At 48.8% G+C, this 27,117-nt stretch overlaps 1 protein-coding gene and 1 non-coding gene across 6 annotated transcripts in view; one reads left to right on the top strand and one right to left on the bottom strand.

The window, feature by feature from the left end:
* ERI3 (ERI1 exoribonuclease family member 3) overlaps positions 1–26,711 on the bottom strand; it is a 143,010-nt gene extending 116,299 nt beyond the window's left edge. Inside the window, exons 1-3 of one of the 5 annotated variants that reach the window (XM_075555284.1) lie at positions 26,674–26,711; positions 24,242–24,317; positions 11,953–12,230 (exon numbers count right to left, since the gene is read on the bottom strand). In XM_075555284.1, the coding sequence (XP_075411399.1) occupies positions 11,953–12,207 (255 nt within the window). In that variant the 5' untranslated portion in view covers positions 12,208–12,230; positions 24,242–24,317; positions 26,674–26,711. The other 4 variants (XM_075555292.1, XM_075555275.1, XM_075555267.1 and 1 more) reach the window with 4 other exon arrangements.
* Positions 14,929–15,034, top strand: LOC142438214 (U6 spliceosomal RNA). The gene has a single exon (XR_012782637.1). It is a non-coding gene; the product is annotated as a U6 spliceosomal RNA (small nuclear RNA).
* Positions 26,712–27,117: the final 406 nt, after the last annotated feature.

Here is a 27,117-nt window from a genome sequence, read left to right on the forward strand (position 1 = left end):
CACTTTGACAGATGAGAGCGGATGCCCAAGTCTCACGACAAGGAAGGGTAGAAATCGGAGCTTTAAAAGGCTGATTTTTCACCTACATGTCCCCCTCCAGCCCATCCTCATAGACCCCAAAGCAATTAACATGTAGAAAGGGGGCTGACAACAGACATTGCTATTCTTTATTCAGGGTACTGGGGAAAGGAGGTGCCGAGTGAATTGTAATTTCCCTTTCCTGAAATCAGAATTGAAACAATAACCTTCAATACCAGTAAATGAAGGGGTCCAGAAGTCCCAGCAACCAAGGAGTGTGCATGCCCAAGATGGCCCCCGATGCCATGGCTGACTGGCACAATCCGAGTTAAAACATTTTACATGCTCAATTACAAGTAACTCCAGATATTACTGGTCTGGTGAAGCAGACCCCTTCAGGGCAGCAAACATCCACAAGATTTCTTTGTAGCTACCTATACACATGTATTTGTCATGAAGTCAATTTGAACAAATCTCAGAGTGGGTGAAAGCAAGGTCTCCCCTAAGGCAGCACAGGGAGAGAGCATGAAAGGGGAAGGGTGCCAAAACCAACATACCATTCCTGTGGAGGGAAGAAAACCGCTCTGGACCTCCATTCACCATGTTGACAGAAAGTCTGAGCTCTGTCTACGCTCCCTGGAGAAGCAGGAGGTGCCTCCCAGTCACCTGGCACAACCCAATAGCTCACCACAAGGCCACTCGTATGATTACTACGAACGCTAGGCTACCTATTGAGAGCTAGCACAGACAGCTATTACAAGCCAAGCTCTTAGACATACTGCTCCATCTTGTTCTTCCAACAGCCCTATGAGTTCGATACTATTATTAACTCCATTTTACCCATAAGGCAACTGAGTCATAGAGAAAATAGGAGGCTTCTCCAACGTCATAAAGCTAGGAGGTGCTGGGAAAGGGCTCCGACCCAGAGAGCCCGTGGTGGAGCCCATGCGCATAACCACCATGCCGCACTGTGCTCGGGAGGGCAGCACGCACCTCGGCTCCCTCACATCAGACGGGTAGAGTCCACAATCTGGGATGTGGGCGCATGGCCCCAAAGCCTGGTGCTCAATCACCCAACAAAGGCCGACGACGGATAGCGACCCTGTAGGACTGGGCAGGACTACCCCTGTGGGTTTCTGAGACCCTCACTGTTTCTGGGAATAGAAAACCCCATCTTTGCCCTGCAGAGCAGCTGGTGGTTTTGAACTGCGGATCTTTCCAATCACGGCCCAGCACGTAATCACTACACCACCAGGACTCCAATCACCCCAAAAGGTGAGGAATTATCAGGCATCTGACTTGGTTAGACAAAGACTATGCTCCCCATCAATCCAAATACTGCACTACAGAGATGAGGATAAATCAAACAGTACTGCTAGAAAATCATAGAAATGAAACTTGTATTAAACTAAACTACAAAAACAGGAAGATATTGTTTCTCAACACATCCTCCACATTTTGGGACTCTGATTTACATGTCCAAACAACTACTCGGGCGTCCTCGAGAGACTCGATTCGTGTTCATTTCAAATAATCTTTGAGTTTGGGGGGAAAAGTCCGAGGGGGAGTGATCAGGGCTGAGGAGTGGATAGGCCAAGGTTTTCCAGGAAGCTACTCTCATTGGCCAGCCATGCTACCTTCAAGGATGAGCATTGTGGTGGCAGAAAATTCCTCCACCCAGCTACCTGGCCTTTTTCTCACCATGGCAGTTTCCATGAACACACTTCTTCATAATAAACCCCTACGATCCTTCCTGTGTCCTTTGAGAAATCTGTTAAGATTGCCCCTTGGGAATCCTCAGAAACAGACACCATAACATTCTCAACTGCCCTTTGTCTCGAATTTCATTGGTTCAGTAGATGGATCCCTTTGGAAGCTACTGCTTTGATTGGACCATGATGTCTGGATCTCAGTCCTGGTTACGATTTATTTCATAAAATCAAGTTTATCAGCTTCAGTCTTGCTCCAAAGATTGATAGAAAGATCAGCTCTCGGAGTTAGCTGATCCTTGTCCAAGATGTGTACTTAATACTGAGAATGTTGAGCGGTGTGAGATCCCAGCTTCAGTAGCTATCACATCAATGCTAAGTCTATGGATTTCTTCCACCAGTCTGGACACCAGCCAGTTTCTTCATTCATCAAAGGTGATGGCCGCCCTTAGTCTTTCTGACCTTACTGTTGTTTTATGTGGGGCAGCATTGCTGTAAACTTCTTAGAAAGCTTCAGTGATTTGGAAAGGTGTTCACTTGAGTTGTGTTAAACATTTTATCTCAGTCCATTTTAAAGGCACCCCATGGTGACCAGCCTCTGACGCCAGGAGCACGTTTACACGGGCTGTTTTGAGTCCACCGCGCATGTAGCAAGCGGAACCCAAGCAGCTGTACCTTCTGACCTTCCTTTTCAGTTTGGTGATCGAAACAGGACCTGGCAGACATAAAGGGTCTGATCAAGCACCCAGAGAGGCTGAGTGAACTTCAGGAAGCCGTGCTTGGTGATCCCTACCCACACAGTTTCAAGGACTGCTGTTTTGCTCACAGAAGAGCTGCATCACTATGGGTTGTCTCACAGAGTCCACATCCTGCCCCTAACTCACAGCCAGAAGCCAGGAGAGGGAACCAGTTGCTCTGGCCTGAGAGGAATTTTTTTTAAAACCACTGACCAGTAAGCAAGCAGCAGACTCTACCATCCTGCCCATTGTTGCAGGGAACATTCTTCACACCCATGGGCTCATTTGACCACAACTCCTCATTTTACAGATGAGAAAGCTAGGGTGCTCTGTTGTTCTCAAGTGCGGACAAGCTGCACCCACAGCACCTAGAACCTTGTTAGGCAAATTATTGGGCTCCACCCCAGGCTTTCTAAATCAGAAAGCCTAAGGACAAGGGCCCAGCAATCTGTGTTTGAACAAGCTCTGTACGTGTCTCAGGGGCTCGCCAAAGTTTGAGAACCACTGGTCTACAACAGAGCAGTGGTTCTCAAACTTCAGACTTAGGGCTGGAGTGGGGCCTGGTTATCTGCAGAGTCTACGTAGGTCTGAAGTGGAACGTGATGGTAGTCTGCATCTCGAGGAGACTCTCACACTTCTCAGCACACACTTGGAATGGCAAACATGTAGTCAAGAGCACCTCGGGGGTGAGCTCACAGGTACTGACCACGTGAGGACCAGAGCCCAAGATTCTCAGCATCTCTCTGAGTGGGCTCAGCCACTTCTAAGCTCCAAGAGCAAGCCCGTCAGCCATCCCGGCTCTTGCCATCTGACAGTTCATCCTCCCTGTTGCCAAGAGCTAGGGGAGAAAACCCCACACATTCCATCCTGGAACTCTGCAGAAGAAGTCGGCACTGCTCTATCAGTCGGCACTGCAAAAGGTTTCATTGTCCAAAGTAAAAATGGAGAGCGGGAGGAGGCGGGCGGGAGAAAGTTCCTAAAGGAGAGAAAGAGAGGAAAGGCGAGAGAGAGAGAGAGAGAGAGAGGCAGGCTTCCTTGTCCAGCCAGTCTGTGTTTCCGTTCAGAATTCCTTTGAGACCAGAGCCTCAACTATTCTCAGAGTGGTTCACCAAACTGCTTTCTAGCACTTTCCATCTGTCCAGACGGCCCAATCAGCACGCTGGACATTTCCCGAAGGTCTCCGATTACAGACACAACTGACTCCCCATTAGTGTCCAGAGGAGCTTTGAACTATTTAAGAGCCTGGGTCTCAAGGTTTCTTTTCCACGCAACATACTAAAGGGTGGAAACACATAACTTCTTTCCACCTTTCCCATCACCACCTTAGTTCAACCCATTAACATCCACCTCTCGTACGATCATGCAATGGCCTCCTCACCTATGACCTCACATCTCTCTTTAGCTACCTTTCCCTGTCTCCAAACCCATGTATTAGGCTTGCGACACTTCTTTCTGTTTTCTCTCTTCCACTCAGCAGTACATCCAGACTTTCTTTTATGACTCGCCAACTTTGCCCTCTTCCTCGCTGTGGGCTCTGCACACTCCCTTTCTTACAGCACATCTGCATCTTGAAACAAGAGCGTCTGCCAGCATTTAGCCCTCAGAACAGTCCTGGCCTGGGATGGCCTTTCCAGAACTACGCATTGACCACAGCACCAGAGTTAGAGCCCCATAACGGACAGACTTTGTTGCTCGAGGCCCTTCAAGATCCCCCTCTGGCCAACTCTCTGCAAGGTCAGAACCAAGAAAGCGCCCATTCCAAGGCAGCACCTCTTCAGAGCAAATGCTTCCCTGAGGTTTGCTTCTCCCTTCAGAGTCTAAGCGACTCCACCTCCTTCCCAGCTTTCCAAACACCTAATGGGGCTTGATCCCGCCTGGTCATGCTGCTGGTGCAGACCTGTCAGCCTGGAGAGCTACTATCCATCTGGGAAGCCTCGTCTCTCAGCTCTTTGGCTGGGCTATGGCTCCACTTTCAGAGCTAGAGTTGAAAACTCATCACATAAATGTAAGCTGAGGAGCTTTTTCAGAGTTGCGAACACCCAGGGGAAGAGGATCCAGAATCATCATCTCAAGATGATGCCTTTTGCTGACAAGAGTCCTTTCCTCGTGGCAAGCCCCAAGGCTGTCTACAGAAGGAGAGGAAGAACACGCAGAAACACCTATGGACGTGTCTTCAATACTCCTCTGGGTTTCTTTTCTACCGCCCTGTTCTGGCCTGCTGGCTGTCAACTTCCAGTGTTGCACACCTGCCGCAGAGGGGCCAGGGTGGCGCAGTCGTGCAGCACTTGGCCGCGAACAGAAGAGTCGGTGGTGGGAATCCACCAGCTGTGCCTCAGGAGAAAGACACTGCCGGCTGCTCCCGCAAAGGTGAGTCTTGGATCCCCATGGGGGCAGTTCCACTCTGTCCTACGGAGTCGCCATGAGTCAGGAGCCATTCGAGGGCAAAAGGTCTGGTTTGCTTACAATACCTGTTGCTGCTGCTCACAGGGAGTGTTCAGCCACCATCACAGGTGAGCGTCCAGCACCACTGCAAATGCTACCCCTCCTGTCGCTTCATGCATCTTTCTGTCCACCCTCTTCTCAGTGTGACTGCCAACTATTTATATCTGTTTGAAGGGTCTGAGCCTCCCTGGTCTGCTCAAGGTGGGTTTTCTCATAGGGCACCTAGCAGGTGTAAGTCCCTAATTCCCAACACTGTGGGGCGGTCTGTTATGTCATTCTCTAGCCCTTGCTTCCCCCCCGGAGCTCTAACTAAGTCCAATGACAATCGGGGCCAAGATTAGCCCTCTAGAGCCTCAGCTGAGGCATTCCCACATGGATTCACCGCTCCCTCCCGCTGGCCCACACTTCATTGGCTATAATTCTCTTAAGCTTCTTCTTACTCTCACGGCTCTGTTTGAAGTTGAAAAACACCACAACTAAATGGTAAAATACTTGTCAGTCTCCCTGTGGCTAATTTTCAGCATTCTGACAACTAGGCCTGCGGTCCAGGTTGACACCACTTGTCCCAGTTCTGAGCAGGCTCAGGCAGGTTTCAACCTCACCACTCTAAGTTTCTCATAACAAATGCCCAAGTGACTCCCCCTCGTCCCAGCTACTTACTCAGTCGTGGTAACTGTCATATTGTTTAATGGCTGCTACCTGTGTGTCTTGACTGTGGAAAACAGAATATTTCTCCCAAGCTATCTCCCCCAAATATATGCCAGACAGCTGTTTGGGAATGACTATACTTGGAGGTCATCAGAAGTAGGTCAGGGGTTATTCCCCCTGACAGCTATCAGCCATCTAGAGCAAGGAGTCACCACTGTTTATCCCACAACATATAGGGCCCACTCCCTTCTGGTAAGGATAGTAGTTGTCTGTTTCCTTGTAGGAGACCTCATAGAAGTCAAACCCGCCCAAGGATGACCAAGGTTAGGCCACCATCTTGAATCTAGGGTCCGCCCATCTTGTCACATGTATACCCCCAATCCCTCCCCTTCCTATTGCATGTATGTCCCTAGACCACCCCTTCTGATTACTGTATTACCTGTAGTACAGCCCCTTCCTGTGACGTATGTCCTCACCTGTAATTAGGGGGCTTGCATGTCCCGAGAAGAGAAAAAGCCTGGGCTAGCATTAAATCTCTTGCTCTCCCTCCACGTGGACCATCAGGCGGGGCTGAGGTGAGCATGCTACCATGAATTGTATCTGACTCCATTTATTTCAATACCTCACTTCTATCTCGCATGCTCTCTATAACTTTAGTACGATCTTTACTTATTATCGCTGTACAATTGCACCTACTGGATCCATAATGATGTGTTAGGGGCTGGCTTCCCCTGACACTTGACTATATGCCCCTTGAGGGCAGGGACTACTTCTTCTTTGTCCTTATACCCCATGAGGTAAGGGAAAGGATGCCACTGCTATAAGTGGGTAAAAAGGAGTCCTTCCATTGGCTCTAAGGTTGCTACAGTGAGATCCGCCTCATTTCTTTGCTGACTTAGGTTGGCTTCATCGTGTCCAACGAGAACTTTAAAAGGCAACCCTTGGTGTCACTGCTGTTTCACGGTCTCTGGTGTTATTCCCCCTTTAACAACGGCCCTATGCTTTAAAGCTCCTCCCACGGCCAGCCTTAGCCCTGGGTCTAACCAAATCTGCGTTCCAACAGCTGCCTCAGCCCTGGAGAGCCATCAGCAGTAAGAAGAGGCTGGAGGAGATGCCTCGAGATTTGAACTAAATTATGTGGTGATTTGGTTACCACTGACCCAATGCTCCCCAAGGAAAGTTCCTGGCCCCACCCCCAGTCCACGCCACAGCTTTAACTACCACGACAACTCAAAGGTGGAAACCCTGGGGAAGATAGAGCAGCAGTCTGCACAGAGCAAATAAACCCACTTCGATCCTCCCTCTGCAAGGCCAAACACACACGGCAGCACCACCATGCATCAGTGCTCCACTCCCCAGGATGTCTATCTCACTTCTACGTTGCTAGGTCTGTTCCAGATAAGGAGAGCCTTCGGCTCTGAGGTCCTGCAACAGGGTCAAGACTCGCACACACCAAAGGCTTGTTCCCATTCAGGGAACACTAGTGAGGAGTCACAGAGAGCGATGGGGGAGGCCCATCCCTAGGAGGGACCACCAGGGAACAGCTGCCCAGGAGGTCAGGGGGTGAGGGAAGCAGCACATTTACAGAGGCAGAGCCCAAGAGACAAAAGGGCCGCTCGGGCTGCCCATTCTCACTGCCATCACGGGCCACCAACAGAGAATCATTTAAAGTGACCCTGGAAGAAGAGCTGTGTTAAGCCAGAGATAGAACCAAGAAAAAGGGCCATAACTGGTCTGATGGGCAGAGGGAAAATCATTTCAGGAGTCGGGTGCCTGTGCAAGAACACTTAGAGCTCACCCAGTCATCATAACTCAGCCCCCCAAGCATTTTGTGCTCTGCTTATGGTGTTAACTTTAATGTCTTAACATATAACACCATCCGCACTAACACAAAATACTACACACGCCAGATGAGGCTGAGTTATAGTTGCTGAGGGAAGCATAACTTTGAATTTCCTGATTTTGGTGCATTTAATCTCAACCATAATGTTACATTAACGTCGGTTTTGCATTTCATTTCCTAGTTTAGAAGAATAGCATCAGCGCCTAAGCCTGTCTATACAGAAAAACAGTGCAGGCTGACTGGGGCCACAGGCAGAGGGACCACCGCCCGCCCACCAGGCCGGCGGGCAGCTGGGCTCCTCTGCTCAGGGACCCAGACCAGCACCGCCCACTTGGAGGGGCTGCAACCAGGACAAACATATGGGGAGAAAGGGGTGGGTTCTTTTCCTAAGGAATGTCTTCCTATCCACTTGGAGACTGCGGGACCTTCTCCTGGAAGATGGGAGGAACCAAGCCCAGAGAGAAGGAAGAGAGCTGGCTACAGAGCAAAGAGAAAAATAGCCTGGGTGCGAGGGGCAGAGGACGGGTATGGTTTCATTAGTAGGGATCTGGCCAATTTTCCACAAACTTTTTTAACATGTCCCTCTCACAAAACCCTGATAGTGATGCATCAAAGCTAATGATGCAGAACCCTTCACATGGCTCCTTCCTACATAATTCCTTCTCCCCTGTGGCCATCAACGCTCTCGCCACCCACCCTACAAAAATAACTGCATCTGGACAACTTTCTATTACAGAGCAACTCCTAACTTGAACTGCAGATGGAGTCTCTTCAAGGTTTCCGAAAAGGGGTGGGGGTGGGGGATCCCCTGTGGACAAAGAACAAACACCAGAAAATCTCAACCCCAAAGGTCATTTTTCTCCAAAATTATGGGCACTTGAATACAGATGAGAAGGAAACAGTCCGCAGGGCTGCAGCCAGCAGTGAAGAAAAGACATCCCCAGGAGCCTGAAGGACAGCCCAGACAACCCGGGAGGGAGGGAGGGAGGGAGGGAGGGAGGGAGACAGGCAGGCAGGCAGCCGGCGGGCCATCAGCCCCCCCAGATGGGGAGAGCTAGGCCGCCCCTCCCTGACCCTCCCAGACGGCTGAGGTTAGGTCCTCCTCCTCACACGCTGTGGCCTGTACCTCATTTTCCTCACTTACATTTGCTGTGGTCTCTTCTGAACACCGAGGTGGAAAGCGAGCTTGCCCCAAGGTTAAAGATGCACAATTAAAGGTCCCACCAAAGCTTTCAGGCTGCTCCCTGTGCCTCGGGGTCACAACAACCATCATCCGATGCACATCCACACCAAAACGAGCAACACAAACTCCTGTTGGCGAGGACAGAGAAGTCAAGTTCTCCTAGACCAGATGAGATCTACTTCTACGTTAGGGAGCAATTCCCTAAGGACTAAAGGAATCCCATTCCTCAAATCTCGAGCCCTAAAAACATTAAACCACCCAAATTAACATTTAAGTGAAAAATGTTTTCCAATGAAAAAGAGTCTCATATTCAACCAATAACCTACCACATGAATCTGAATCGAAACATGTAAAGAAATCAAATGAGTGCAAAAACCAGAACACGAAAGCCTATTACTGGCAAACACACCACTCCAGTTTCACCTAGCTGAACAAAGTACAAAAATAAACAGCAAAAATGATGACAAATGGAAAATACCAGGTGTTTTACCCTGTTTATAACCAATACTGTTACTCATCCAAGTACAACAGAGCTACACCTGTTAAGTCTTTCACGATGGCATTCCTTTAGGATAGCCCCAATAAGCTGACTCAGGGACTCCTCAAAACCAGAGACAGATGAGAGAACAGGAGCCCCACGCCGAGCCTCTAGAGAGTCCTGGGCCTGAAACTTGTTTCTGCCCCCCCACACAAAAGGAGTTAGGACACATCTCCCATAAGAATCAAAGGTGTACAGCGCAAAGCCTCTGGGAGGATGGGAAACTGGGATGGTTCTAATTCCCAATTCCAAATCCACCCCAGCATGGAGATCTGCCCATTGATCAATCTCCGCCAAGCAGATGGTCATGGAGCCTTCCTGAAAACAGGCAGGACGGCTACCCTAGCCTGCAAACCCTACTGGAAGCCCTCTGAATGTCTCTTCTGGATGCTCACGCTCACCCCAAATCCCAAATTCTTCTGCTTCAATTTTACTTCATTTCTTTTTTGTCCTTAGGAAAATGCAAAGCAAGTCATTGTCACCCTGCTTTGGAACAACTACCTTCCACAGGATGAATTTATTTCATCTGGACAAGAGATGAGTCACTAATTTATCTCCAAGTCCTCTTTACGTGCCTCAAATGGTGTTTCTCTTATTCTGAACTTTTCCAATGTCCCGCTTGTTTCTTTCTTTCCTTCTTGACCAGCAACGCTAAACTCAGAGAGGCTCTAATGAGGATCTGACCTCTGAGGATCTCCACAGAAGGACATTATCCTACTTGCTCTCAAGTCGTGCTTGATCTGCCAATCTCATTCCTGAGGGTGAACCAATAGGTGTCTAGCCGCAAACTCACCTTCCTACGTGTTGCTCACAGCATTGTGGAGAACTAATGAAGTCGAGATGCATTACATTTATCACTTGGCCTACATCCACTCAAATCCATCACTAGGTCACAGCAAGGAGTAAGATTGATCTGACGGATTTGCTCTTCTTCACAAGCCCATGTAAGTTATTACTCAGTACCCTACGCTCTTCTCGCTGTTTGCTGATTGATTCTTTGACGATCAGGTCAAGTATCTTCTCAGGAATCACAGTAAACTAACGGGTCTATAATTTCCAAGATCATTCGTATTCCCTTTTAAAGATAAGCAGGACAGCAAATGCTCCTCCCCGAGTTCTCGAAAGCAACAGCTAATGCTTTGTTAATAATGAACCAGGGCAGCCAATTCCCTAAGTGCCCTTGGAATCACAGCATCAGGGTTCATTGATTCTGGAAATAATCTTTAATCAGGCCCAGATCTTGGTAAACAGCATGAAACCCTACCACTGCCCGAGTCTAGAGGGCCTTGGTGCTTAGATCTAGGAAGGAAGTTGGTGATCCAAGTGAATTTAAATCTGTACTGCATTATGTCTTAAGCACTATGAACAGGAAACAAATAAACAAAACAAAACGCAATGCCCTTGAAGGTGAGTTGAAAGGTGACATTAACAGGCAGAGAACTAGAGACTGAAACCTCAGGAACAATACCAGGACACTCTGGCAGAACAAGAGGAGAGAACAGACTGACACAATTATCTGAGCTTAGAATCTAACGGAAAAGATAAGAAAACATACATAAGCATGCGCCAGGAGGCAGAAAGTAGTTAATGCCAGGAGGCATGTGCCAAGCGAACATGAGTGTTCAAAAGAGGGATGGATCATATGCAACAGGAATTAGATTCAGGTCCCGCTGGGGCTTACTCAGCAACTGCAATCTGAACATCAGTAGGGAAGTAACATGGAGTATTAAGATGTGGATCCCGATTTCCCACTTTGGGAGAATCTGCATGACCAATGGTCCCATAACTCAAGCACAGCCACCACGCCAAGAGAATCTCTAGATTTGGAGTTTGTGGGTAGGAGGGGGAGGCGGGGAGACACAGAAAAGACTCTGGCAGGGGCAAGGGCAGGAGAAGAAAGGAAGGTAAATGAGTTGGAATGTCTGCTTTATGTAAAATAAACTATAACTCGATAAAGACAGAGCCCTTTCGGGAAAAAGACTCACACTGAGAAATGTGTCCATTTTATCTTGGATCAAGCCCACTCTCTGCCTCTCAATGGCTGGTGCAGGTGCCCTCTTCATCCCCTTCTGCTCATTGCCAACTGAAAGCTACCCTGAGAGCAACATGTCTAAGTCTCCCAAAGTTCCACACCTTGCCATCCCAGAACCACGGGGACAAGCTACAGACCTAGAGTTCAGGCATACTCAAGGTATGCCTGTGCTACACTGCACTGCTGCATCGGCCCCAGACATCCCCCCCCACCCGCCTCGCCCCTCCGTTGGTTAGCAAGCAGATACAAGCTTAGCTCCTGTACACATGTGCCTTTCCATGGGGGGAGGGGAGAGCGACCTTGAGCGTGCACACAGCCTGATGACTGCTACCCCAGCAAGGTGGACTGCAATGCCTTTTACGGCTTAGCCTCGGAAGTAGCCTGCTGCCTCTTCCACTCGATTCTACTGGCGATGTGGGACTAGTTCTGACTCGCTGTGGAATGGGACTCTGGGGGTATGAATGGCAGGAGGTGGAGCTCATCAGGGTCATCATCGTGGAGCTGGCTACCACATAATTCATTTTTTTAAAGCAGCCGGAGCAAAGAAGGGGAGGGGGAAAAAGAGAGAGGAAGGATGAGAAGAAAATATTTTGACAGCAAAAGCTAGGACGGGAGAGAAAAATACACCCAGTTTTCCCAAAAGACCACTTCTCAGGTCTACCGCTGCCTGGGCAGAACCTGCAGGCAAGCAGCCAATGGCGAGGAAGAACTGAGGACGCTCCTCCGGGTCCCGGGGAACAGAGTCACCCTCCCTCCCTCCTTGCCCACCCCACCTTTTCTCCATCACCGATGCAGCAGTTACCTGAGGATGGATCTGTGGCTTGTCGCACGTGGCCTCAAAGTCCAGCACTAAAAAGTAGTGATACCTCTGGGGAGGGAAGGACACCATTGCCGCCATGGATGCGCCAAAGCCGTGGGCCGCCAGCTTTCTGGTGGATATGGAGCAGAACTCCGGAACACCACAGGGAGAAAACAAGTGGGAGCCCAGCACTTTCCTTGCTCTTGAAAGTAAATATGAAGAAAATCGAGCTGCTCCAGTCTGTAAAGGTGCTAGCATTGAACATCCAGAAGCATCTAAAACTTAGGGGAGGAGAGTTAAAAAACAAACAAAAACAAAACAAAAACACATATACAAAAAACCAAATAACAACAAAAACAAAACAAAACAGAGAGCCTGGGTTACTCCCTCCCACGGTGGCCCTGTCCACACAGTCTTCAGGAGCAATCACACAACTTGAAGCACTGCCGCTCTCTGGGGCCCCCTTCTGTAAATCACAGGATCATGACTGAAGTTCAGGACCCTAATACTGGCACCTGCAGCATGATTACGGCCCCAGATCATTCTCTGAACAACATGCAACTGGCCTTCACCTCTCAGTGCAGCTTTACAGTTCAAAAGGGAGGAGAGGGGGAAATGCTGTGGCCACTTCTCAGGTGGCAACAGTTAAGTGTCAAGCGTAGCATGAGGTGACCCAGTTAGACAATCAATCCTGGGAGCTGAGTCCACCGGGACTGGCCACGGGAAATGCCCTTGGCTCTGTGAGGAGCCATTTGCCGCCAGGCATTCCTATCAGAACCTTGACATCGCCCTGTTCCCCCCCCCCCAACCATGACACCGAACCAAGCCAATCAGGAGGGAGTTGGCTGCGGGTAGTGGGGTGATTCCCCAACCCCCATGCAGTGAGTGGCGCCCTGGGGGAATGAGCAACCTCTGAGGGCACAGCTGGCCACAGCCTGAGGCTGTCCCATTTGCCGCCTTTGACTCCCTCTCCACAGAGGCCCTGGACGGGTGGGGGACTTTTTAAATAGGGAAGGAAAAGAGAAAACCCAGATGTGGCAGTAATGGGAGCAGTGCTGAAGTCTAGTAAAGTTTCTGAGAGAACATGTGCGCAAAAAGAGGGAACGGTTAGCCACTTTTCCTCTAACAGTTCTCCCTTTAAATTTGCAGAATGTCTGCTCCTCAGAGGGCTAACGAAATAATAAAATCAAAGTCTACAGTTTTATTCACAAATAACTTCAGCTTCCTAAAACTATACAGGAACAAAGCAGAAATTTTGCATTTTCCCCCTTTTATACACAACACTCAAATTTCCCTCAACTTTAATGGTCAAATTCAAACAAGAAGTCTGTGCTGCAAACCAGAAATAGCATGGGATGTGCTCTCCAAAGCCCCATTGTGACAGAGCCGAGAGCTTGCTTCTGAAGGGCTCCTTGCCCAACAGCAAGGAGATCACTCTTACCTGACTTGGGCAAGAGTTAAGATCGCCCCTTCCCAGCTCCTCATGGACTCACGAGTGAACAGCAAGAGGCTACTCTGTCCCTAGAAACGAGCGCACCAAGGGAGAAAAGACAGGGCTCCCTAATCCGGTGAAGAGTTACAGTCTCAAACACTCACAGCCTTTGGTTTGGTTTCTTTGAGAAGCTAGCTTTAGGAGCCCTGGTGCAGCAGTGGGTTAAGCACTGGGCTGCTCCCCTCAAAGTTGGCACTTCAGACCTACCAGCTGCTCCGTGGGAGACATGTGCGTATCCGCTCTCACAAGGACATGCAATCCCAGAAACCCCAAGGAGCAGCTCTTCTCTGTGCAGTGGGTACAGGGAAATTTTGTGGGTATGTAGTAATGTTAAGACTCACAAGTACTTAGTTTTTCATAGATCTTACACAAGGATAGCAATTGGTTTTCCCACTGTTTCATAACCTCTCCAAAAATGCAAAGAAATTCCTCAGCCCTGGGCAGGCAAAGGATGGCTTGAATTTCACAGTGGTATCCCTTCCCTTGGAAAGGCAGAGTGCCAACATCCCTTTCAAAGCCTGAATCCAAACTAGCTCTTCAGCCCACCCACTCCTAAACAGCCGTGGGAGCCTTGATGAGTGGGAGGCCCCAGGCTTCCCAAATTCCTCATTCTAGTGAGTCCTCAAAGGGTCTGGAAATCCTCCTCTAACTTCTTGCATCGCACTACACATAAGGCTATTGGATGTACACATGTACACAGTAGCTATCGTCAGCCAAGCCCCATTCACCTAATATGGGAGTTCCCAGGTTGGCATCCTGGCTTTTATTAGCCATGGCACTTTGGGCAAGCACCATTTCTCAATTCCTCACCTATAAATGACAATCATGATTGTACCCACTCTTTGATAATGACATGACACGTGACAAGCACTCCGAGCAGTGTCCGGCACTGCGCATTAAGTATTGGCTTGCTATCATCGGCTAAGCCCATCTAGCCAAGCCCGGATCCCATGCTCTGGGCCTACACGTCCAATCAATTCACCAAGCAGTCTCAGAGCATTCCTAGACTCCGCTGGGCCTCCCTGACAGCATGCTTATACTCTATCCTATCACCTCCGTGGAGACCACCTTCATGACCACAGGTCCCACTGCATGCCTCACTCACGTCACGTTCACCCACATCCAAGTCTCTCCTCTACAAGTCTCGAGTTAGAAGATAAGGCCTCCACATGCCAGCCACTGGATTCTAGTTCAGCTCAATTGTTACTAAACAATTCAAACCTAAAGCTCTCATGAGCAAGACAAGTGTCTACTTACCAGTTGCGGGGAACAAGAAAGGGAAGGGGCAGGCTAAGCAGAGGAAGGCGGGCACCCATGTGGCAGGCATGTGGGAACCCGAGTGGGAGTGAGAGGAAACCCCTATAGGGGCAGCCTGGCGTGGGAAAAGGCACCCCTGGGAGAAAAGAGCTGGAGCACTGGTAGGAAATCAGTTACATGCAAAGGATTGATCAAAGTAGTATATATATTTTTTTAAAAAGAGAAAAAGAGGTGCTCGCTTTGGTAACATATACTAAAATTGGAACGATACAGAGAAGATTAGCATGGCCCCTGCACAAGGATGACACGTGAATTCATGAAGCGTCCATATTAAAAAAAAAAAAGGTACGTTAAAAACAAACAGACAAAAAACAATAGGAACTGGGTTTCTCAATGTCAAGGAAAAGGGCTAATTTACAAAAAGGGAGAAAATTAGAATGATTTCCATGTTGTTGGATTGGAATTGGAGGTGACAATAATGTGAACTCTTGGTTTCTATTATAAATAAGCTACAGAAATGTAGATGTAAATATGGGTATAAAATATCATGTACATATATTTAGACACAACTCTGAATAAATACAAACATGCATGGACTCTGGCATCCTAAACAATCTTCTTCACGAAGAAGAACCAGGGCTCCTAAGCAAAGGGGCTCATTCCACTGTGGTGGCAGGGAAAGTACGAAAGGAGCCGGGAACCTCGCGTGCCAGAGAGCAGGGAAGCACTCAGAGAATGATGGGAATGTGTCAAAAGGACCCCTGAGCAATTTGAACATCGAGATGATTGTTATGGGCTATTATGCAGTGAATAAAAGGAAACCACAAGTCCATCAGAAGGCTGAGTAAAGAACAAAACTCAAGTGCGATGAAGGATAGCTACATAGTTTCCAAGGATCAGATATCACCTTAATCGTATCATCAAAATGAACATCAGCAACAATGATGGAATGACTCCAAAAGCATGTACCACCCGAGAGGACGCATAGAGCCAGACAAAGCATCGTTTCTGTGATAATCCTACCAGACACCCATAATCTGAACCGAACCATGAGAAAACACCAGACAAATTCCAACTGAGGGACAGGTCAACAATGCGCCATCTTCAAAAGCATCCAGGTCACGTACTCCAGAACACTTGCTGAGGTAAGTCAAAGGAGACTGCTGTCATCAAGTGCTGTCCAGTCCATGTCAGCACAGAGTGAGCAGTGACGTGGCAGAACTGCTCCGCGGCGTTCCTAGGCTGGAATCTTTACTGGAGCAGACCGCCAAGTCTTTCTCCTGTGGGTGGATGGATGGGTTCAAACAACCAACCTTTTGTTAAGCGCCTAGCACTTAAAATCATTACACAAGCAGTGCTCCTTAAAAGGACACTCAAGACACTTAGTAACAAAATGAATCCTTCCCCTCAGATAAGCAGCAAGACCTGAATGGGATTTAAGGATTAGATGGAGATACAGTTAATCTCCTGCTTTTCTATGGTCCTTCTGTGGTTATGTAGGAAAATGCTTTGGTTTGGAGTAAATACAGGCAAAATATTCGGAGGTGATGGTACATTAGGTTGGCAACTTAACTCTCAAATAGTTAGGGGTGGGGCAAATCTTTGAACTGGACTTCCAGCTTTCAGATAAACTGAACTGTTTCAAACCTTTAAAAAGAGCCCTCACAGTCCCTCTCAGCCCAAGAACTCTACCCTATCCAGCTAAGTAGCCAACAAAGGCGCCCCACACAGTGCCCCTCTGAACAGGCACTCCTGACCACCACCGGCCTTCTTGGAGAACACTTCCTACAGAAGCTCCCCAGTTGCCCCGTGACTCACTACAATTCCCCTTTCCTACTGCTAACTTTTTACTTTCGTGCTTGTTTGCAGAATAGAAATCTGTAACATCAATTGGGGTTTTTCAGTAGCTAGTCGAGGGGCAGAACTCAACAGACACAGTTGGGGAATCGTCGCAGTTCTGCAGAGATGGTTTCAGGACAGACTTCTGGCTTTTCATTCCCCAGGGCTCAATGCCCAGCCAGGGCACCTCAGCACAGCTAGCACCTGTCTGTCCTGGGAGGCTTCCGTTTGGCTATGATGCGCAACACTTCCAGACTAAGACAGACTAGGAAGAGCTGTTGATCTACTCCCAAAAAGTCAGCTGTGGAAAATCCCAAGATCACGAGGGCCACCCCAAGTCGGGGGCCGGCTCCACAGCAGCTGACAGAAACATCTTTCATCAAAGACCAAGATTTATGTACATTTCTCCGCCGACATCTTTTCCCGTCTCTTAGCAAAATAAAGGTATTAAGGAGTCTGTGCCAAGGTAGAAAATGAATTATTCCCACTACAAAATGAAGGGGCAAGCCCCCCAGTAAGGTCAGGGGAGGTGTAGAGAGGGCCTGCCGCAGTGTCAGCCAACTGGGAGAAACACGCCTGAGCCACAGCCCCTGGAGGGCGGGCTCTGTGCAGAGTATTTACACAAAAGACAGCAATGCTCCGCTGCAGCCATTACTGTCTGTCAGGTAAATAACGCATGTGCCAAAACACACATTTAATGAGGGAAATAATATGCCTTTATAAAAAGACTCAATCTGTATTTACCTGAGAGACCAAAGAAGCACCAAATCACCAGATTAGTGGAACCACAGAGGAGTCATTCTGGTGTCTTGGGTAAATAGACATTTTATAGCCTTCCATTACTGATGGTTGGGGGTGGGCAGGGAAGGCAGAGGGAGGGGGCCATCCTTTACTGTTCACATGCACAGGCTAGGGGAACCTGGGGGATGGGAAAACAGGATAAGCCCATCATGAAAAGATATGGTCTATCCCCACCTCACCTTCCTCAACCGCATATACTTTGAATCTCTGAGGGGGGGATTGTGGGTCTGTACCGTCCCTGGATCCAGTCCATCCACGAAAAGCCAGCCCGGGTAAAACAGGGCACAGGGAAACATGAAGGCACCACAAGCAGGTTCTGAGTCTAACCGACTGGAAACACCTGGGGCCTGTACAGCTGCAGTGTCCTCAGCTCCTCGTCCCAGGCCAAGTCCCTATTCCAGGCTGCCCTACCACATCACGAGTCCAAGGCACAGAAGCAACAACAAAAAACATAGTAACACCTGTCTGGAACTTGCTCAGTCATAGGCTTTATCTTAGGCACCTTAAAAATAGCCTGGGAGATATAAAAACAAACCCCATGCCTTCAAAAGGCATAATCTTCAATCTCACGAATGCATTCTTTCTGCCAGAGCCTCTCTGTGAAAATCCCAGAGTCAAAGATAGAAACCTCAGAAGGGGCAGAGCGTGGAGCCAAGGCAGAGGAACGGCAGAAAGAGCGAAGGCTCACATAACAAGGCAGTGTAAAACCAGCACCCAGGGTTCCCAACTCTCAGGCTGGGGCCTTGGCCCACTCTTCCTACCAAGGAGCGGGCCTCACCACTCAGCCCCTATGCTCTCTGCAATCTCAAAAGAGAAGCCAGGGACTGGGCCTCTGCTGAAGACCAGAGTCCTCTTCTGCAGACATGGCGTCTTGATGGCCCCCCATGGAACGGAAGCAGGAACTCTTAACACTGGGTCCTCACCCCAACCAAGCACTCTTCTCTCTACACTTGTTACTGCCTGGTCTGGGCTATTGCTTCTACGGCTGGGCTAGGCAGAGCATCCTCTACACCACAGAAGCAACTGCAGATCGCAGACTACCAGCAGGCTGAAGTCTCTAAGGACCTCCAGGACACCAAATTCTGAACTTCACAACTGTAGGCTATAGCAGGCCCGGCTCTCCCCTTCAACTGGCCACTCTCGGAAGCTCAAGGCAGAACATACACGGAAGCTACCCAGGTTTGCAAGCTGCAAGCAGTGCACCGCACAGTGAGCAAACTTCTCTCTGGACCAAAGCTAGGAGACATCCCTGCACAGGTCTGCGAATGAGCTGCAACTTCATCACACACTATAGTGGGCGAAGGCTTATATCCTAACATATCATAACAGGCACAGCATCGGGCTCGCATCCCTCCAGGCACCTCCTCCCCTCCCACACTTGTGGACCAGCTTTGATCCTAGAGAAGTACCCGGAACTTCCCAAGCACTTCCTGTCTCCCTCCTTTCAAGGTGGAGAACAGGCATAGAAGCAGAGACTCAAAGAACCTAGTTGTTAAAATACTGGTATTGGACAACCTGGTCCAAAACCTGACTGCACTATGCAGTCTCTGTAATGAGTAATAGACATCTACCTCGAGGGTTAGACAATTCAGTCATATGATGGAGACAAAGAGCTTTGCACAATGCCAAGTACATCGTAAGCACGCGATAAACGAAAGCCCTTGTTAATAAATGAGGAAAAGTCAAGTAAAGCTCAAGTTTCTGAGAATCTACTATAAGCCAAGTCCTCGTTTGGGGATGTCAAATTTCATCACATTTATCCTTCCCAACTATCAAACAACATGGTTAACAGTATTCTCACATGAAGAAACAAACGAAGGCTCGGAGGCTCTTGGCTCCAGGGCCCTGCTCTCCTGCGCCGTAAGGCCCACAACTTCCCCACCTGACTGATACCCCCATCAGCCACAGGGCTAGCAGCAGATGTCCACTGCAGTGTTTCTCTGGAGGTAGTGCGACTTTAACTAAAAGTCCCGCAACTGTAAGCAATCATTAGGTTTCTCCAAATCATCCAAATGTTTCCATACTCGCCTTTTCAATCTTAAAAAGGACAATAAATCGCACCCCCGGTCACAGAAAGAAAGGAGCCACAGGGAGGGTTGACCTGGAGCAACATGACTACAGGCCAAGGAACTCTAAGATTCTGGTCAAATACAATTCAGAAGGGGCGAATCTTCCCATCTGACTGGGTGGGGGGCCTAGGACGAGGCAGGGTGACAGCCAGCTCCTGGCCAGGTCTCTGGATGGGGCAGTTCCCTTTACAAATCTGGACCTTGGCAAACGCTACTCTGTTGTAGAATCGACTCCCCACCCCCACCCCTCTTTTTTTTAACCAAGCAAATTCTTGCTCCTTCAAAACCTAGCTCATCTCTTTTTAGTAGCTTTCTCTGGCACCCCCTCATAAAGTTAATTGCTTAAGTGTGTTCCGGCAGCACATTTTATTCCAATTTTAACTTTTATCTCATCAGATTGTAAGATGTTAGATATCTGTATCTCCTACTACCCATAATTTACAAGGGTGCGTGGGGAGGAGAGAAGGTAGCAGGTAGAAGGTAGAGGGTACCCATGTATAACAAAGGGTACTTGACATTTTTTTTGACTTGTCAGACCCTTGAACTTGGAAATTTCAAATAACATTCAAAAAGCGCGTGAGATTTGTCTTATTATCTAAATAGTACATGAGTTTTGAAAGTCTGAGAAACCTGAGCTGAACATGGATTCCTTAGGGTAAGGACCATGTTTTATTCATCTTCTGTACCCCCAGCCAGCACCCAGCACAAGGCCAGGCACAGCGTCAATGTGAGTAAATGTTTGCTGAATGAATTAGTATGCCTGAAGTCATGGTGCTAAGTGCTAGGAGATCAGAACAGTCCAAAACAGAGCAGGGCTCTAAACACCAAGCTAAGCTTCTTTCTCTCTCTCTCTCCTCTCTCTCCTCTCCTCTCCTCTCCCAGCCCACACCATCCTGTCCTCCCCAGTTTAGAAAGAGAGAGAATTACTTTGGTGGTAGAATACTATTAAAAGGATTAATTTAGGGACCGGTGTTTGGACTGTCACATCCAATCACTACCCACAGATCTACAGCTTCCCAAATCAGGCGCATGCAAAGAGGAATCAATTGCGAGGACACAGAGGGTCTGAACAGGCATACTAATGGCCTCCTGAGGTGCCAGCGGCCAGCTCTGACACTCCCATAAATTATCTGCCTTTTGATTTTACCTGTAGCTGTGGGGCACAAGGCACAATTTTGAACATATCAAAGCAATCCCTCGTAACCTGAGGCTCCCCCAGGAATGTCACCAAAGGAGGGCGGGCTAAAAACAATGACCCAAAGGGAATCTGCTTTCCAAACAGGCCTGGTCTGAACACTCATCCATCAAAACCCAACAGGACCCAGCGGATAAAGTGAGAACCCAATGGAGCCTAGCACTCTGGACCAGGCTTGCGTCAGGCTGCATGCCATTCTGCAATGACTATTCATCTCTCGCTCAAGGGAAGAGAAATCACAGCAATAAACCAACACAATTTCATCTGGAAGCAAACCTGCCCCAGCTCTGACGGTGCCTCACAGCATGGCCTCGGGCAGCTGACCTCACCTGATGGGGCCTCAGTTTACTCACATGGGTAGCGGGGACAATAATGCTGGAGGCTGACCGCCTGACCTACTTCCCAGTGCGGTGGGTCAAAGCATCGAACACCTTCTGTAAGATGCAGAACCACAATGAGGCCAACGTGAAAGAATCAACCCACACAAACAAGGAGGAATGGATTGTCACACTGGTGAATTTCCACCAGACAAGCGGCTCACTCGGTTCCTTCACTGACGGTACTGGGGCTCGGCTCCACCCCGAAGGAGGTTCTAGGATTCTGGATGGGACTCCTGTGGATTTGAAAATTTCCCATTAGGAAGAGAAGTGCCTTACTTTCAACTAGGACTTCCTCCGGACTGCTGACTACAGAACTGCCCAGGAGCTATGTTTGCAGCAAATGGCCACAATCACAACCCTGAAGAGCCCAAACAAACTGATCCACCACTCCGATCACCCCGACAACGACCACTTCAGAGAAAAAAAAGTGTTCTGTAAACTACGGTGAGTAATAAGAGCTATCAAGATACTGTCCTAACCTTATATACATTGTCTCATGAAACCCTAACCAATTCCAAGATGTAAGTTCCATTATTGTCATTTTACAGGCGAGGGAAGCAAAATTTTGGTAAGTCACTTGACTCAGAGAGGTGGTGTAAGTACTGCTATCAAAACCTATAGGCAAGGCCAGACTCCTGGGGCTTGCGAGAGGCCCGGCTCAGGACTTTCAGCGCTATTGTGTTCAATGAACTCCCAACGAACACTCTGGTCCCTGTGCCTGACATGCACCACCATATCAGAACTGGGCGCGTTCTCAAAACCAGGAAAAGGCCATCAGTCTGCTGCAAGCAAGGAAAGGAGAAACTGCGTGGAGCACAAACAAGCTAAGGGTACCTCACTGGAAAGCTTAAGAAGCAGGCCTTCCTCCATGTGCATATTCAATAAGTTCAGGTTAAATGACATTAACGTATGAGTCCTTAGACCAATATTCTTCCAGGGCTCCATCTAGTCCACAATTCCTTCAATAAAAATAGTTCCCAACCTCCTTTATTTGATTCTATAGCAATTTCCTCTTCCTATATCTTTGTCGGCTGGTGGAATACAAACAATCTCCAATAAATATTTTTATACATATCCTTTAAGCTCCAACAGATGATCAAGAAATTAGTAAAGAGAATCAGTATATACTTTTTCCCAAAGGTTTGGCTATACTCAATTTTGAAGGGTCAAAATACTGCTACAAAAGGGGAAATCTAAGGTGCTGTCTACGTAACTGCCACAGCCTCCTGAGTCTCTCTGTCTTCACTCTCATCCAAACCAGCCCCCTCCCTGCTGGAGCACCTGCTCTGGACATGTTATCATGTCCCTGGAAAAGGATGTCACGCTTGGTAACGTAGAGGGCCAGTGAAGGAGAGGAAGACCCTCCAGAAGACGGATGGGCCCAGCGCCTAACACATGGCTCACACACACAATGTGAGCAGGACGCAGAGCTGGGCCATGCCTCACTCTGCTGGGTCTAGGATGGGACCAGTTCAGTGGCACCTCACAACAGCAGCAGCTCCTGTGGGAAGGCCTGATGATGCTGGGGGTTGGCAGGGTGACGATTCAAACCTGCCAACTGCTCTGCAGGAGAAAGATGAATCTACCTGTTTCTGTCGAGATTTACCGTCTTGGAAATCCTAGGTAGAGTCACTAAGAGTCGGAATCGATGCAACAGTATTGGGTGTCAGTGTGGCTACTTTAATACTGTAACAGTAGAGTTGAGTTGAAAAATCTCAACAGTGACCCACAAAGTCTAAATATTTACTCTCAGCCCTTCGCAGAGACAGTCCGCCAACTCCTGGTGCAATCCACCATCCAATCCTGCCCCACTCAGTCTAAACTTACAAAGGGCCCAGCCTCCGCTTTGTCGGCCGGTCTCACCATACTCTGTTCCCTGCCCATTAAACTCTGTTTCAACCACAATAAACTTCAGTTTCTCACACTTAACAAGGCTCTCTCCGTATTTCACCCCTCATCTCTTGATTTAATTCCAAGTCGTTCCTCTGAAAAGGCCTCCTCGAGGCCACAAATCTAAGTTAGGGCCCTTTCTAAGTACTCCTCCAGCACCTACATCTCCCTCAGCATACAGCACTCTCTGGGTGCATGATAACTGCCATTTCATTCCACCTGCCCCAAGAGGCTATCTGCTCTTTGGTGTCAGGGACAGCATCCATCTTGTTCACCACTGTAACCTCAGCACCCAGCAAAGTGCTGGCCCTTAGGAGACTCCTTGTTAAGTATTTATTGAACAAATGGTCTCAGTGTCCCTAGATATCAATCACAGAAACCACCCTTTTAGACAACTCCTGATCCTTGCAAAATGGAGCTAAAGTGAGATTAACCATTCACCCAAAGCCTTGATCGAATGCATCCAAAGCCAAACGAGCCAGTTTTTGCTTATAATTTTACGGTGTGGATTTCTGAAGAGAAAGGACTGAGCTGACTCTATGCTGTCATCCGAAACCTCGAGCCAGTGCTTGTGAGATGGTGATAAAGCTATGTCAGAAGTCAAAGGTTTGTATCCCTCCAAGTCCTACTACTTGACAGGCACACCTTGGTGTTATTTGGGGTTCAAGGCACACCTTGGTGATATTTCGGGTTCAGTTCCACACTACCACAATAAAGTGAGTGGTGCAATAGAGCAAGGCATACATGATCTGGTTGCTCAGTAGATCTAAGTTATGTTCACACTGTACTGTAGTCTATTAAGTGTGCAATCGCATTATGACATTCACTCACTCCCACAGAGTCAATGCAGACACCTAGTGACACTAGAGGGCAGGGTAAATGTCCCCTGTGAGTTAGTTTCAAGACTGTAACTCTTTACAGGAGTAGAAAATCCCATCTTTCTCCCGTGCAGTGGCTGGTGGCTTTGCAGTCAGCGGCCCTACATGCAACCAGGACGCCACTAGGACATCCCAATAGCATATTTAAAGGGTTCAAAACACTGAGGATAGCCCAAAGGAGACGCAGACGCCCAGTGAGCACATGCTATTGGAAAAAGTGGCATGTACAGATTTGCTCAATGCAGAGCAGCCTCAAACCTTCCATTTACAAGAAAATGTTAACATCCATGTGGTGCGGTAAAACAAAATTTATGAGGCCTGCCTGTCTACATGATAGATAGGTGCCAACAGGCTTTGAGTAGACATACCCTGGCTTTCTCAGAAGGAGCGGCATGGACAGTCCGCACTTGTTCCCTAGCCCCCACCCACAGAGCCCCAAATCAAGAAGTAAAAAAGTCGAGTGACATTTGACCATGCAACAGGATTCTCACCTCTCCTCACTTCAAAGATGCCCAGGCTGGCAGCAGGGGATGCTGAATGTTCTGTGAGAGCCGGGAAGCCCCAATGCTGTGGATAAATACAGATGTCTGCAACAATTCTATTTCCACATCAAGAATCAAATCCCCAAAGGGCTACTGTTCGGAGCTATTTAAGGACCACACTGTGCCTCAACCTCCTAAACCCAAACCACCCAGGACTGTAGCTCTCCAGATAAGGGCAGGGTGTGTGTGCCCCTATAGGGCTTTCAAAAGCTACTTGTGCTGTATGTTTTTGGAATGATGCATCTTGGGTTCTCCGGTAGTTTATGTTCCTTCCCAAGAAGGTTGATCGCCAAGAAACATTATTCACATTCTCTGTGCTTGCACTGACAAAGGTGCCCATGAAAGATAATCCCAACCCTTAGTTAAGTAGGGGGCACTGGTAAGGCAGACAGACAGTATTCAAAAGCCAAGGAAGCAGGGATGGAAATCAGGGTTGGTGGAGAGGGGTTGGTTCACAAACTGACAGGTCATATTATAAATGGCCACACAGCCCAGGGAATAATTCCAGGATTCCTCCGAGTCTGCCTCAAGTTCTGTGACGGTCAAGGCAACCGGACTTCTAAACAAGCCATCAACAAGCATCTGCTCTACTCGGTGCAAAATGCAGATCTTCCAAGAGGCTAGATGCTACAGAGGTGGGACCTTGCAGGCTAGCAAGGCCCTTTACACAAACATCTAGGATTGGAAGCAATCTATACCTGTCTACCACTTAACTCATTCAAGGCTTTAGTCTCCTGGGATCCTCTAGGAAAATGTCACTAGCTGAACCTACCACAAAGAATGCCTTTTCAAAATGAAAATGGAACCTAAGCACTTTAATTTGGAAATTTTGAGTTGGAGAGAGAACTCTCAGTCAAGCTCTATGACCTAGCTAGCCAATTATTTACAGGATCTTTGGGCAGGAATTGTTAATGAGTTTTTAATTTGGAGTGCTTAAGTTGCCAAAGTGCTCTGAGCTCCAGTGAAGCACCACAGAATCCATAAAGGAAACCTTATCAATCACTTCTCGGCAGTTCCCTTCCCCCACCCCACCCCCCACCTCTCTGAGGAAAATCAGCCAAGTGGGTTTCTAACCAAGATAGCAGACACACACATTAGGGGAGTCACACTCCAAGTCCCTGTTTATAAATTGGCTTTTAAATAGGGCACTCAGGTATAATATACTAAAGCTCTACTCAAACGCCCACTAAAACAAGGAGTGCTTGTATGATAAAGTCAGAATAAAGCAGAATTTGATGAAGCCAATTTCTAGTAGACACTACAATCAGGAATCATTCAGCCAATCACTACCTACTATATAGTTCAAATAGAGTCTAGTCTTTAGCCAATAAGATTTGTGTTTAGCTGCCCTTCAGCTGGGAGACTGATGAAATGTCTGACAAGAGTAAATGCCATGGAACTGGCCAGAGACCTCTCGCAGAGGCCAGGATGGGCACTATCAGTTTGCAAAGTCCAGCCCTACGGACAGAATTCAAACCACAAAGAGCGGCCCTCCTTCAGCAGCTTCCCTATCAACCAGGAGCAATTCCATTTTGCAAGAACTCAGTCAGACCCCAAAATAAATCCCTGCTTTTCTTTTTTTTAGAGCACACCTGTTGCTGGGCCCTTTGCAAGAAAGACAAACAGAAAGCTAACCACATGAAGGCCCTCGTCACTCCTACCATCATCACTACCACCACCCTTAACACGGGAAGCTGCTCACATGGTGTGTCTGTGTGTTGGGGAGCAAGAAGGGTTGTTTGTTTGTTTTAACTATTAATCTCCTTGTCGTCTATCTCGGGCCCAAACCCTTGTCATCTCAGGTGAGCATCAGCTTCCTTATGCATCTCGCCTAGTCTGTCTTAAAGAGGCCAGCCCGCTCCCTCCCCATTCGAACGTGATCGGTAGGTCCAGCATGCATTCCGGGTGAGCTCGTAAGCCAGCACCCCAGGCTACACAAACTGTGCGCGCCGCGACCCTCACCCCGCATGCATTAACCAAGGCCCAGTCTGGGGGCCTCTCCGCATCACCCACCCCGGGGTGTTGCCCCCAACTCGGGCCCATCCAAGTCCAGGGGAGCGTAATGGGAGGGGCAGGGGGCCAGGAGACCAGCCCTCCTTCCCAGGGCCGCCCCCGTCCCCCATCAGCTGCGGGAGAGGCTGTCGCCATGGCAACGCCCCCTCCTTGGGGCCAGCGCCGCAGGCTCCCTTCAGGTGCAGGCCCCGACGTCTCCCCGGGCCTCGGCAGGCGCTCGGGGAAGTTTACGGCGACGGGCGCGGCCCGCGCCGACTGCGGCGCTGGCCAGGCCAACGCGGGACCAGCTCCGCCCGCGCCCCACCGCCCGTCCTCGGCCGCCTCGACAGCAGCAGCCAGCACCACGAGTCCACAACACACCGACTCACCTCTGCGCACTCTGACCCCGACCGACGCGGCGGACGGGCGGCCTCGGTGGCCAACCGCGGAGCGCGCCGCCGGGCCCCTCGACCAATGGGCTGCGAGGGGGCGGGGCTTCTTCTCCCCGAACGCTCGCTCTCCCGCCGACATGCGCGCTAAGGTGTGTCAAGATGGTGGCTCCCGGCGGCTGGCCTTATGGGACTTGTAGTTCTGAGGTAGAAAGTGCTCAAAGGCGATTGAACGGAGGGTTTGTTTGGGGTTTTTTTTCCAGTCAAAATTTTCTAAGATTTAGAGATGGCAGATTGAATCAACTGGGAAATAAATTTACAAATTTATAGCATGTCTAAGACAGGAATTAAAGACAGGAACTTCCTTTAAAAAAAAAAACATTTTTCCCCCTAAGGCCTAGAACAACCTAACCCATCCACCTCCCTTTCAACGGCCTGCTAGTA

Source organism: Tenrec ecaudatus, chromosome 1 (genome assembly GCF_050624435.1).
Source record: "Tenrec ecaudatus isolate mTenEca1 chromosome 1, mTenEca1.hap1, whole genome shotgun sequence".
Taxonomy (NCBI): Eukaryota; Metazoa; Chordata; class Mammalia; order Afrosoricida; family Tenrecidae; genus Tenrec; species Tenrec ecaudatus.